Source organism: Puntigrus tetrazona, chromosome 11 (genome assembly GCF_018831695.1).
Source record: "Puntigrus tetrazona isolate hp1 chromosome 11, ASM1883169v1, whole genome shotgun sequence".
Lineage (NCBI taxonomy): Eukaryota > Metazoa > Chordata > Actinopteri > Cypriniformes > Cyprinidae > Puntigrus > Puntigrus tetrazona.
This window is the reverse complement of record NC_056709.1, coordinates 19,768,736-19,782,710: the sequence shown is the minus strand read 5'-3', so window position 1 is coordinate 19,782,710 and position 13,975 is coordinate 19,768,736. Positions and strand designations below refer to the sequence as shown.

Genomic DNA, 13,975 nt, shown 5'->3' with positions numbered 1-13,975 from the left:
CCACCAAATCCTATGGGATCCTAAGTGAATGTGTGCTTGTGACATACTAACAACCTTTGTGAGCTAAACTACACAAGGATTATGTCTGTAGGACTGTTGAGAGGAGTGCACCTTTCATTGGTAACTTCAAGAAATATTTCCGTTAGATATGGGCTTAGCAGAGTGATTTTGAAGAACTGATAGAGAAAATCTTTAGTAATCAAAAGGAAAGTGTATTTACGTTGTAGAATGACAATGGGCAAGGTGTCTAAAATTCTCGTTATGGTTTTGTTTTTGACAAGATGGATGAGGTTATTGATGACATCATCAGCCTGCAGTCCAGTTATGATGACATCCAGGCTTATATTGACCCCGTGGTCCAGATGCCAAACACAGTAAGTAACTGCTTCACTCAGTTCAGGCCTTTTAGCCGTTGACATTATTGCTTGTGACTAATGCAGATCTCTGAATCCCAAGAGGTAAGTACAAATTTGAGAGTGAATAATTCCTGTTTATGATGTACAGACTGTGTCTTTTTGCCACTGAATAGGTCTATTTTTGAAACCCCCTGCAACCTCGTACATTAACAATGAAGGAATTATATTGGATCCATTTGTTGTGCTGATTTTTATCAGGGTTATAGGGATGAAAAGCATCTTTGTCTGATTACCAAAAGTCACGTCTAATTATAGCAAAGCACCACTCAGTTAAAATGATGCAACTGTTTTTCTCTCTTGCGTCCTCAAAAAGACTTATTTTCTGTTTAGACTCATCGAGAACTTTGCCGGCTGTATTTTCTGTGCTCGATTTATTGGATAACCGATATTAGGACCTTGCCAGCTTCCTTCGGCATGTCTCGGGGGAAATGTTTTAAGTATTTAAAGTGTTTAATTGACTTAAAATTGTGGCCTGATTCACTCAAGGAAAGACATTGCGTTGGGAATCAGGAAAGTGGGAGCACTGTGCTTTGTATTTAAAGTAACTGCCCGACATTAACAATTAAGCCGCTCTCAGTTAGAGTTCAACTTGTTTACAAGGCATTTCATGAAGGTGGGGAAGCAGGGGGAGGTTTGGGAGAGAGAGAGAGAGAGCGAGAGAGGACTGGGGAGGGGAGGCTGAAAGTCCAGATAGGGGAAAGTTCAGTGTTTAGTTGTTAAGGGAAAGTAGAAGAGAGAAGGTCCCGGTGCAGCTCAGGTTAGTCTCTCTGGGGAGGTTGAGGGTAAACGACAAGGGCGTGCAGCTATGAGAGATTCAGAGGCCAATATGAAAGACACAAATAAAACGTTTGCCATCGTAGAGGTTATCGATGGAGAGAAGATTCAGCTGGTAAGGCCCATCACTCTCCTTCTTTCAGGCTGATATTGGGTAGGAAGTGGTGGGAGGGGGTTGTTTAGCCTTGCGTCTTGCACTCTGTGCGTCTTATTCCTGGAAACTAGAGGGACTAGAAAGAAAGAGCACATGCCTCAGGCACTTTAAGGACACCGGTAACCTTGCCACACACGTTTAGCCGTAGACTTGCAGCATGTTTTGCTCATATATCTGTAAATGGCTCTTTGTTTATGGCTGCTGCTTATGTGGACCTGCAGGAGAGCAACTAACTGTTTCAACTGTTAAAGGCATTGTTTTTTCACCCATAAATAAAAAAATTCTATCATTATTTACACTCTCAAATGGCATTACACACAATGGAAATCAGTGGGATTTAAAGTTGTTTTGGAGCACACTGATTTTCATTCTATAGAATAAAGTATGTCCTTAAATTACGTGTTACAAAAAGGAAAACAAGTAATTCATGATAGAATTTTTATTTATTAGATACAGTGCTGTTGTTGTTGTTATTATATTTCAATTATATTGCATATTTACAGTATGGAGTGAGTGCATCTGATTGATTTTCTGATTGATCGGTGTTCTTGGGGATCTGTTTTCCATTGTAATGATTGATCTTTGTTCCAGACTCTCTGTTTTGGTCTCCTGCAGATAGTAATCATCATGTTTAAGTAAATGCAGCTTTTGTTTTGTCCTACACATATTTATCTGAATTAGTCCAGTATGTTGCCATTATCCCTACCAACTTTTCTGTATGCAAATGTTTTCATCAATAAAAGGCCTTATTAAGATTATCCAGAGAACAATTAAATCCCTAATCCTTGTGGATTTGTAATACGGCCATTAAAAAAAGTGACAAATAATCTCAGATTTGATGTATATAAGGGAAGTTAGCCACTTTGCTCTATTATATTTGTGCAAGCTATATTTTTTTTCAGAGGAACATTAGGGATTTTAAACGTCAGAAGAGACATGGGGGTTTAAACTCTTAATGAGGTTGCAAAGGCCGACCCCGTTGACCATGTCACTTCTTTGATCACTGCGTCTTTGATCAGTGATTAAAGCCTCTAGAGATGGAATTCCTAAAACCAATAGGGTGTCAAACACTTTGCAGTGTGCATACATGTATTCTGAATCATCATCATTGTTTGTCAGGAAGCGGTGTTCATAAATTCACACCCTCACTTACACACTTTCCTCTTTGTTTATCACTTTTTAAATGCTTAACAAGCCATTTCTTTTTTCTCTCAACGTGTTAGTACGGCCCGCTTCACTGAAGTTTTGAAAAACACAGGGCGTAAGGTGATGAGTTTGACCAGAAATAATGGCTTCACTATAACGGGTTTCCCTCTCTGACTTTTTACTGTTGATTTGTGTTTGTTTGGCTTCGTGCTTCACAGTAGCCTCTGTGATAAGGTATCTCAGCTGTCACGGCTCATTAGGAGCTCAGAGCCGGCTTGCTTACAATTATACTAAGACACTAAGATGGAATAAAAGATACAACTGGTATAAAACCATAAAGAGATAGATAAGAAAGAACATAGTCAATCATTTCTCTCACCCAGAAGCAATAGCCGATTGTGATATTTTTTGTGTTTTATCTCCAGTATCTAGCGTTTATGGCTTTGCTTTAGAGATAAGCTGAGTGTTTATTGGGTATCTAGTGATTGTGATGATTTACCAGGGTTACGCTGAATATAGCTTCATAAAAATGCCATTTGCAAGACAAACTAGTTGCATCTTGTCCAGCAAAGAAAGCAGTTGGGATTGCAGAAAGGACATGCAGCAGTAGTCTTGTAATACAGGGTAATATGTTGGTCAAAATAGTTGAAAATTCAATGTTTTTATGCAATGGCATGAAAATTTTGTCTGCGTAAATTTAAATGCTGTTGTTGTCTTCCAGTTTACCAAGACTTACGTAAATCTCTTATGTGCACTTTAGCTTCCACTGTCCAGCAGCCATTTGGATGTGTACATGGGGCCAGGTATGTCCGGATCAGCTATCGCCATGACCAGCAACTCCTGCCCTGCCAACCTGGCCATCAAGAGAGAGCTGTCAGGTAGAATAGTCTCTAGATGCATACAAAACAGAGTACTGATGCACATACAATTTAAATGGATCTTATCTTTATTAATGGTATATGATGTGAAAAAAGTGTAGAGTATCTAAATGTTTACTTGCTACTGTATAGCTGTTAACAGTGTTTTTTGACATTTTGGATCAGTGTCATGAGGGAAATTGCTTAGAAAGTTGAATCGTACTTTAAAAAATTCTGTGTTGTTTTTATGGTTTACATCTTGAGAAACCTTATGTTATATTATGTTTTGACATACTAACCTAATAAAAACCAAAACAAATTGAGCAGAGCCTACTGTAAATAACAAATTATATAAGAAAATATGACATAACCCTGCTGAATAAAATTTAAGCTAAATTTAACCGCTGCAATTAAAGGTCTCCGATGGCCACTTACAAAGATCAAAATTTAGTGTTTGCTTGTATTGCAAAACATGTTGAGCATATTAGTTAATTGACATCACTGTCTTTTGTTTTTGACAAGATGCTGAAGCTCGTGCAGTGGCTAAAGAGAGGCAGAAGAAAGACAACCATAACCTGAGTGAGTATGCGCTTTTTTCCCCCTCATTTCTTTCAGTTTATAACCGTTCACAGTTTAAAGTACACTTGCTCTGCTAGTGCCCTGCCATTGACACCCCCCTTGCACCACCACCTCCGGGCAAATTCAGCTGACAGTGCACTATACTTTGGTCTATCGTTAACTCGGACAGATCCTGCTGCCGTGGCATTAAAATGTAATTGCCTGTGACATTTCACAAGTATTGGAGTTGTACAAGACAGTAATTCTGCAAAGTTTTGCTAAGCTTGGCCTGTTCTAAAACACTTTAGGTTTAGATGGCATGTAGTGCCATATCTTGAGCATAATAAACAATTTACATGCAGAGATATTACCGGTTAACTCATTTTCCATCGCTATTGAAACACTGAGTCAGAAAGCAAATAAAAAAAACAAGATGGTCAAGGTCAAACAAAAAGGAAGCAATCATGCTGCCGAACGGAAAAGTCTCCTAATACTAAGAATTGTTAGTCTAACCATACTAACAACATATTTTTTTATTCTTTAGTTGAAAGGAGAAGAAGGTTTAACATCAATGATCGAATTAAGGAGCTGGGCACTATGATTCCCAAAACCAATGACCTGTAAGTTTTTGTTGATTTGATTTAATTCTGCCCAGATGGGAATTCTGCAGGACAGTTCTGTTTGAAGACTTTCATTAATAAACACTTAACCATCTGGAACCTCTTGTGTTCAGGGATGTGCGCTGGAACAAAGGCACTATTCTAAGGGCCTCTGTGGAGTATATTAAGCGCATGCAGAAGGACATCCAGAGAACCAGAGAGGTGGAGAACAACTTCAGGAGGATGGAGATGGCTAACAAACAGCTGTGGCTCCGCATTCAGGTAAACATTCATTCAGCATTTACGTGACAGCCATTATTACAAAATAAAACCTAAGGCTCAAAGTATCCGCCAACAATAATAGTCTTTTCCTAAAGGCTTTTCTCCTTTTTCTTTCTAGCGCTTTCTATTTTGTTTTCTTATTTATGCAAGGTTGGGGTCAGAAAAGACATGTATAATGTTACAAAAGTACAGAAACGCTGCTGCCAGTATATCCACAACAAGCTGTAAGAACGTAAGAAATACTGCTGGTGCAAATATATATATGAAATAACCCCCAAAAGCCTACATGAATTACCTCGTAGTAAGTCTATGTGGAGCTGAGGAAGACGAAGGGTTTTTAAAGCTAGCTGAAAACTGCTACAGCAAGCACTAGTCATATATTTGAATGTTGAGCAGCAAGCTCATTGGCTACCAATACAGGAGAGAACCAATCAGCTGTGCTATGTGATAATGATGTTAAAAGGGCAGATTGAGTCGAACCTATCTCTATCTAGAGATTCATGTCAGAAACTTTTAAACTTCCTGTTTATCATGACATACTGGGAAAAAAATACCGAAAGCACAACAGCTTTCAGCATAATAAGAAAAATGTCTTGAGCATTATTAGGGGTGTGCAATATAAAAATTCAGTCTGATACTATTAGGCCGCACATTGCTTTTATGTTATGGCCTATGAAATTAAAACACTAGGCCTACAAGTTGAAATTCATATGCTACAAGTGAATTTAGGCATCATAAAATATAATATGGAGTATGAAAAATAGACTTGCTAAAAAGTATTTACAGTGTCATTTTAAAAACGTCATTACTGAGAGTGATGCTAATGGTCTAATCAGATCTAATGGTCTATGCTAAGCTACAGCTAAAAGTGTTTCTGCGAGACTAGGAGACCGGCTGAATAGATTAGAAAACTGTAAAACTCTAGGGGAGTTATAAGAGGAGGCTATTTTCAAAAAAGTGGAGTGTTCCTTTAAGTTATTAGTGATTTGAAAGATTAAATTAGTGTTAAATAAGATGCTAGATGTTAAAATATGATCCTGATATGCAAAAATAAATAACAAAAACAAAATAATAATAATGGAAAATATTAAATAAAAATTGATTCAAACTTTTAAGAAAATTATAGTAGTATCTCAATTATACTAAAATACATAAAAATGAGAAGTGATTTTGATTGTGGTTATATTGCTTTCATTCTTCAGGAACTTGAGAGGCAGGCCCAGATGCACGGCCTCCCCAGCAACTCTCCATCCGGTCTAAACAACTCTGAGCTCCTAAACTCCTTCGTCAAGCAGGAGAACAGCCCTGAGGAGAACCACCTCTCGCACCAGCCCCATCTCCCTCCTCACTACCCCCAGCATCAGCAGCACCAGGGTCAGCCGCAGCCCCGGCCCCACACTCAGCTCCACCAGCACCAGCACCTTCACCCCCAGCCCCCGCTGCAGTACCCAGCCGTGGGCAGCTCCCAGCACTTTGACTATGCCCAGTCGCTGGACTTGTGCGACGGCGGCATCCCAGGATATCAAGATAGCATGGGGGGCATTGGGGATCTCGGCTCGTTGGGCGGAGGTGTGGCGCCTATGGGAAAGAAGAATGATCTGGGCTTCTTGCTCATGGAGGAGGCCCTGTCACCGCTGGGAGGAGACCCGCTGCTGTCCGCCATGTCCCCAGAAGCTTCTGTGGACAGCAGCCGTCGTAGCAGCTTCAGCATTGAGGACACAGACATAATGTGACCTGGACAGCCTTAGGTGTCGCTGCATAATGTGCACAAGATACGACGTGCACACACACACACACACACACACACACACACACACACAAATGCATTTAGTCTGGCACACTGTTAACGGGGAAAGGTACAATATTGATGCACCCTGCTACACTGAAACAAAAGTTTAGCTACTTTTACATATTTTAAATCTGACACGCGAAACATGGTTTTAGTGAAATCGTGCAACGGTTTTGTTCCACAGCTGTCACAGGAATGAAAATATGCATACGTTGAACAAACAGAACTGAGATGCTTGAATTCTGTCACTGAGAATTGGCTTATATTGAATGTTTTGTATAAAAAAAAAGTCCTTAGTCACATAAAATTGCCATAAAGTCATAGTTCACCCAAAAATGAACATTTTGTCAATTTTATCACCCTCATTTTGTCACAAACCTATCTGAATTTATTAATTATGAATACAAAAGAAGATATTTTGGAGAATGTTGGTAACCAAACAGTTGCTGATAGCCAACGACTTCCATAGTCTGTGGAAACACTGTGGAAGACAATGGTTTCCAGCATTCTTCAAAATATCTAATATCTATGTTTAGAACAACATGAAGGGTGAGTGTATGATTTTGAGTGAACTATCCCCTAAAGGCTGTGAACTTTTATATCCAAACCACTCTTACGCTCTCACATTCTTTATCTGTAGAATTATATTTATATATATATATATATATATATATATATATATATAGACTGTCGCACTGACTTAATGTCCTCTAAATCCAGACAGAAGTGATTTTTGGAGGATTAGTTTTTTCACTTGAAATATACTGCCACATCACAAAGCCTGCTGTATCTGAGCAATATGCGAAGGCAGCTTATCCTTAGACAGTTTATCAAAAAGCAGGAAGGAAATGGTTCCCACTACCATGAAAAACCTGGAAATATCCAGGTTTTCTTAATTTAGATTAATGCAGTAATACAATTTTAATTAAAAGTCACACGACTTACAGTAAGTGAATCATTCTTTTGATTCGGTTCTTTTCATACAACAGTCTGATTGATTCATTAACAAACCAGTCTGAATTTGAATGCTTTTTAAAAGCCCTTATCACTCTGAGGTCCGAGAAAAGTCACTCTGAATGTGCCTTATGATATCCACGAGAAATATTACTAGAAAAAACTGAATGTTTTTTGATTAATCTGTTTAGGCCATACTCAGGTGCGGCTTCCCAACAAACTGTAGAGACTTGGAAAGAAAGGTATGACAAGGAACCTACCATATCACCCCAGCATTAGCTTTGCCCGTGCTTTTTTATGTAGCTGCTGTTGTCTTAGTTAAAGATAAAACAGTGATGCCGGACTTCTGTTGGTATAACAGGCCAGACCAGGTGCTAGTGTGACAGTCTGTTCAGTGGACGGTGCAGCACAATGCCGTTTGAATTAACCATAAATTAGACCTGTTGCCACACACACCGCTACTAAGATACCTTAAAGCCAAGGCCAGATTCTTGAAGAAGCACAGGCTCAAATGCCCATGCCTGGCACTCAGTAAAATAAAGCTGACAGCTGTGAGCCCCTGTTTGCCAAAGTGAAGTTCATACAGCCCAAGGTGCCTTTCAGGAAACCTGGATCAACTTGAAATTTGATCCAGCTTTTGAGCTGTACAGTGAAGGAGGTTGAATATGTAGAAAATATATGTGTATTATTATAGGCTTTCTTTTATTTTCTCTTCCCAAAGCACTGGAAAAAAAAAATATTTTATTGATATTATAAAAAAAAAATATGAAGTGAGTTTAATTTCAAATGTTTTATGCCACTAAGCCACTTAAATGTACTTTATCTGTTCTTTTTTATTTTATTTTATTTTTCTATAAACTATTTTTACTATATCACTGCCGAGCCATTGAAATATAAAAATATTTCTGCCATTCTATTACAAGTGCAGAGCCATATTTTTCTTTTTATTTCTTTTTTTTTGTACAAAATCGTTAAAACACATTAGGCTTTATGAGATTAAACGAACATATGTAATATTGTTTTTGTATTGATTTTATTCCTTTTTTTTTAAGAAAACGACATTTTAGGAAAAGTGATACTGTTGAGTGATGATTCATTGTTCATTCAATTTTAATTAAAATGTTGAGAATGTGAATTTTATTGTACAGTTAAATCAAGGTGGCTTGTAAACTGCCTGTGTTAAACATTTAAATGTAATGAACATTAGAAACAGTATGATGCACCTCCAGTGTCTTATTGCCTAACCACCTCTCCCGGTTTTACTGCTTTTTGTTTTAAAGGTATGGTTTATAGGTGCTGAAATTGCACTGTTTAAACCTCATGAATTAGCCCTGCGCACACCGCAGGTGTATTTTATGCATTATTATCACAGGTATATAACAAACTGCGTGGATCATGCCAAGTTAAAACCAGCCGACAACTCTCGATGAGACTTGGTTACTCTATGCAAATCTTTGACTTGGTTAGCTAGAATAGGCATAGTTTAGCGGAATAAGCAAGGGCATTTTGCATAGCCTAACATGAAGGGGCTTCTAATTTTGCTTGTGTGACTTTTCTTGTTTTTTAGCAATGCACCAGGAATGAGAAGGTTTGCCAAAATGAAGATGAATCTCCTGAAGTAAAAGAGTATGCTTTGGTAAAATATCTTGATGATTAAAAAGGAAAGAAAAAAAACACACACACACACACACACACACACACAAACTTTGGCATTTCATTTTAGAACGTGCTGAAAGACAATACAAGAAGAATGTGTCTCAAGTTGTTGTTGTTTTTTTTTTTTTTTACCAAAACCCTCTAAAGGCCTTGAGAATGTTTAGTACTGTGGATGTGTCATGTTTATGGGATTTGCTATTTTATAAATCTCTGGAGAAAAAAAATAAATAATGACACCGCACATTAAATGTATTTTAGTTGAAGGCTTATGTCTTGTGTGTTTTGTGGGTTCTTGTGGCGAGGATGTGAGCGATTCTGTACTGTGCCGTTAGAGGGAGCTCTGCACCAGCATGCTGAGTTAAAACGCAGGTAAAGGACTCAGGAATCAGATTAGGAATGGAAGACCATTTTGTTGATGCTGACTGTATTTGAAACAGTATAGACTGTATACTATTAAAATAGTAAGTCGAATGTAATGCGTTAGCATTAATAAACGTTACGCTGCATTGTCACGTGATCTTATCACATCGCATGTTTACTTCGTTTAGTAAAAAGTCATTTTAAGTATTATTACTTTTAATTATGTTCCAAATTACTTTTATCAAAGTAGTCAAAAAATAGTTAATGAGATATTTAACAAATGGCGTAGATAATTTTGTGCTTTTTCGTGTTTCTACACAGATCTAATTTAATTTCTGCTTTTCATGTAATTTATTTAAAACGATACTGAACACAGTTTAAATTTTGAGAAAAGTAATGTACAACAAATGGAGAGGGGGGGGATTTGATACAAATTAAATATTAAAAGAAATAGTTTTTTTATGAGCTGACCTCTTTGCCTACACTACCAAGCCCCTTGTATTATATAAACAGCAGCTTGATGTCTTCAGCACAGATTTTTAGGTGTATAAAAAGGTTATATTTTCACATTATTTAATTCAATCGTCAATCTCGACTAATCTGCCGTAACCACTTAATTTTCCCATACTCTCATGATTCAAGAGATAATCTTCAGTGTGACTAGAGTATGACTAAAGAAGCACAAAAAAAGAAGAAAAAAGGAAAAGTCTGTATCCTCCAGGGGGCACCAGAGAACCGTGAAACTCCCCGAGCGCAACCTCATTCATTTCCTGTAACAATTACAGAAACAGCACTGCAATGCAATTAACCTATTTTTAAATACCATTTTATTAGGGCAGTTTATCCCAGATAAAGAGAGGCTTAAAATAGAACGAGGTGAGGAATAATTAGCTTGCAGTCGTCTTGCCACCTCACGCATGTGAAACGCTCTGGCCGAGAACTGCGTCGCTTCATTAAAATGAGTGAACTGTAAACAGAGCCGGAGAATTAATTTTCTCTTAATGCACAGCGTCAATTAAACTGACCTCTTGATATATCATCTAAAGAAAACAAATAAGAATCCAACACGTATCAAAGATAAACATGACTTATATAAGAAAACGTAATCATATCCAATTATCACTATATAGTGCTGCAGGCCTTGATCTAGACCGAGGTTGACATGCTAAGTGAATACAAACACACTCTGACTGACTTGTCTAACACATAGCTTATTATTTTAATTTGTGTTCTTTACGATGTATTCAATTATATATCAAATGTATTTAATGTCGTTTTCTTTTTCGATGAATTAACAAAAAGGTGGAGAAGCAGAAGGCCCGTTGTGGAGATTGCATGCAGTTTTCTCCTCACTAGATCTAGATATCTAACGGTGTGAAAGTATGGTCTATTTTTCGTCTGTCAAATGAAACGTTTTTGGAGACAGCATCCTTAAAACTTTGGTATTTGCTCCTGCCGTGCACACGGACGAATGTTCGAACTCGCGCTCATATTCTTCTAGCCACCATCTGCATCAAATTGGACACCATCGCGAAGAAAGTGCCGTGCGAGTCTGGACTGTTGGTGGTCTCCCTTTCCTCAAGTCCTGCCCCGTGATTATTCGCCTTCCTTCAGACTCCGAGTGCTGAAGATGCATATCTGAGTTAAACAGCCCTTCTCGGGCTTAAATCAAGACAAATCGGCTTATTCAGATTCAGACGTCCATGTGTCTTTAAGCCTCCTCAGGCCCCAGCCTGGCGAAATGCCATTTTCTGCCTGTTCTTTATGATGCTAATGGACTTCCATATCTAATAAATCCCTGTAGATTTGAAGTGTGGAGATGTTATGGCTCGCTTGTTGGAATCCCCCCTTCGACCCCCTCAACACACAAACACTTTATATTTTTTTCACTCGTCCCGCGACTCACTTTCCTCCTGCTTCTCGTCAAAGCACAAGTGAAAATGCCTGACCAGCACATACTTACTGGTAGTTTCTCGGTAAAAAAAAAAAAAAACCTTGTAGCTGCGAGGAAGAGAAAAATCTAACTTGAAAACATAAATTAAGGTGCAGGAGGGCTAGTGTTACGCCACAAGGTTTTAGCACCGCTGAAGCATGTCTGCCCTGGAGGTGGCCTGGGCGGGCTGTAAATTTCCTGCCTGCTCTGGTGCTTGGCAGAAAAGCCTCTTTTGGTGCTCTGGAAGAGCTTTCGGATGGCATGCGGAAGTGGGCTTGAGGAGAATAACTCGTATGTAAACACGCGAAAAAGGAAAATAATCAAAGTGGTCGTTTTATTGCACGACCCCCAAAAAAACAAGTAACAAGCGAATGCATTCATGTAAGGGAATGTGCTGCTGGGTTGGACACTGCGTCAGATTTGTTTATCCTCACTTTTATTTGGGCAGCCTCCTTAGACGTCTTATTTCTAGATCAGTGTTACGTCTTTTTTATTTAATCAGTATCGTGGGTGGAAAACAGACTTACCAAGTAACCGAGTGGAGTGTCATCTACTTAAACACGTGCAAAAGTCATGGCAGCGTGCCGATATTTCCTAATGTTCCCTGTCGTCTATAACAAGTGCTCATTTGTTTTATTGAACTGGCCCTAGTTTCACGTCTTTTGTATTACTCTGCAAGCTGCATGTAGAGCTATTGCGTCTTAGTAATAAATTACGGCGGTTTAGCACCGGTCATGACATGTTTTTTTTATTATTATTATTTTAATATGTTCCTTAAGATTTACTGTACTTAAGATTTAATGGGATAGTTTAGATAGTTTAATGGGATACCAAAAATAAAAAAAAAATATTATGTTTCTCCAAGATAGGTGAGTTTGTTTCTTCAGTAGAACACAAACAACAATTAATTAAAAAAACATACACTAAGAAAACCAAATGAAACCCTGCGGCTCGTGATGATGCATTGATGACTGAAATGATCATTCTGTGCATGACTTACGGTATGTATCTGAACATTGAAACAAGTGCAGGCTGTTGTGAAATAAATACTGTTCAGCTTCTTGCACAGGCCTTCAGTGCATCATCAGGGTTTAATTTGGTTTTCTCTGTGTATATTTTTTTACTCTAAAAGTCAAGGGGCCCATTGACAGCCATTATATGGCTGACAGACTGGAATGGTTTGAGTCAAAAATCTTTGTTTGTGTTTTACATAATAAAACATATGTGGAAAAAAAATTATTTTTTTAAACCTCTCTCTAAAATTAAGGAGAATGTAGAAATAAAAAATATATTTTTTATAAAACATTTTTTCACTCCATTTGTCTTATTGACACACTCATGCACGTGGACTGTTTTAGGAAGTGCATATGTGTATACTATGTCTACTGTGGACAAGATAGCGGCATTGTTTGTAATCTTATATTTGCTTTAGATGTAATGCAACACTTACATTCAGCGGCTAAGTAGGCGGAGCCTAAGGAGAGAAGATGAATATTCATCAATGTCTTGCTCTGGATGCAGTGTTTGTGCAACATGTGAGCTCAGGTGGTGTCACCTTGCACATCAGATGCTAAATGAGGCGCTTTTAGAGCTTGATTAAATAAATGCATCGTTGATAGTGAAAGGGAAGTTTTAAGCTATTAAACTCGCAGGATGTTTTAATACAAAGACCTCTTATATGCCAAGAGGCAAATTTGATTCGTGTCTGACCCGCAAGTTAAAGTTTGTGACCATTTTTACTTCTTATATTGAATTCAGAAAAATACAGAGCATGTCTTGTTTTTTTCTACTGCGAATTGACTGGATGTAGTAAAGTAGGCGTTTCATTCATGAATGAACACTGACAGCTGGAGGGGCAGAGAAGGCCTGTCATTTTAGAGGGAAGGAGCATTTTCAGATTTGGATTAAAGATTAAAAGGCAAAAACATTTTATCATGCTGATGAAATTAGATTGCTGATAAGATGAGATTCATTCATCCACACATTTTTAACATCTTGCCAAACTATTACCCCAGGTTGTTTTGCTGTTTCTTCATCCGCCGGATAGCCTCTTTCTTCTCACATACATCTGTGCTTTTTACATCTTGAACTGGTCCTTCAAGGTCTTCTTTTGAACCCTGTCTGCCTTCAGCAGAGGAGTGCATCATCGGCGTTTAAGCCCAAAGAGCAGAGGGCAAAAATCTGCTGATTGAGGTAATTTAGCCCCATGATGCATTTGCACTGGAGGCAGCACTGTCTGTTTAATAGGCATGTGTCAAGATTAGTAAGTAGGAGGGGGCTGGAGGCTGTAAAACCTGACAGATTGGAATAAATTTATAACATTTTGTTCACAAGACAGTAAAAAAACTTTTATGAACACAAAGTGACATTGTGAAGTTCGTAAAGGTTTATGCATACTGCCTTGTTTTAAAACTTCTGATATTGCTTATTGATCCTACACTTATCCATTACCACACCATTCATCAGGGGCCTTTTTATGATCTTGTCTTGAGAAATT

General features: G+C 38.2%; 1 protein-coding gene across 3 annotated transcripts in view; it reads left to right on the top strand.

Annotated features, from left to right (window-relative positions):
• The window catches only part of tfeb (transcription factor EB), a 31,675-nt gene extending 22,221 nt beyond the window's left edge, over nucleotides 1-9,454 (top strand). For all 3 annotated transcript variants that reach the window (XM_043252063.1, XM_043252061.1, XM_043252062.1), the window contains 6 exons: nucleotides 282-374; nucleotides 3,251-3,368; nucleotides 3,870-3,926; nucleotides 4,450-4,525; nucleotides 4,639-4,786; nucleotides 5,989-9,454. In XM_043252063.1, coding sequence (XP_043107998.1) covers nucleotides 282-374; nucleotides 3,251-3,368; nucleotides 3,870-3,926; nucleotides 4,450-4,525; nucleotides 4,639-4,786; nucleotides 5,989-6,519 — 1,023 coding nt within the window. In that variant the 3' untranslated portion in view covers nucleotides 6,520-9,454. The remainder of the gene's footprint in view (nucleotides 1-281; nucleotides 375-3,250; nucleotides 3,369-3,869; nucleotides 3,927-4,449; nucleotides 4,526-4,638; nucleotides 4,787-5,988) is intronic.
• Nucleotides 9,455-13,975: the final 4,521 nt, after the last annotated feature.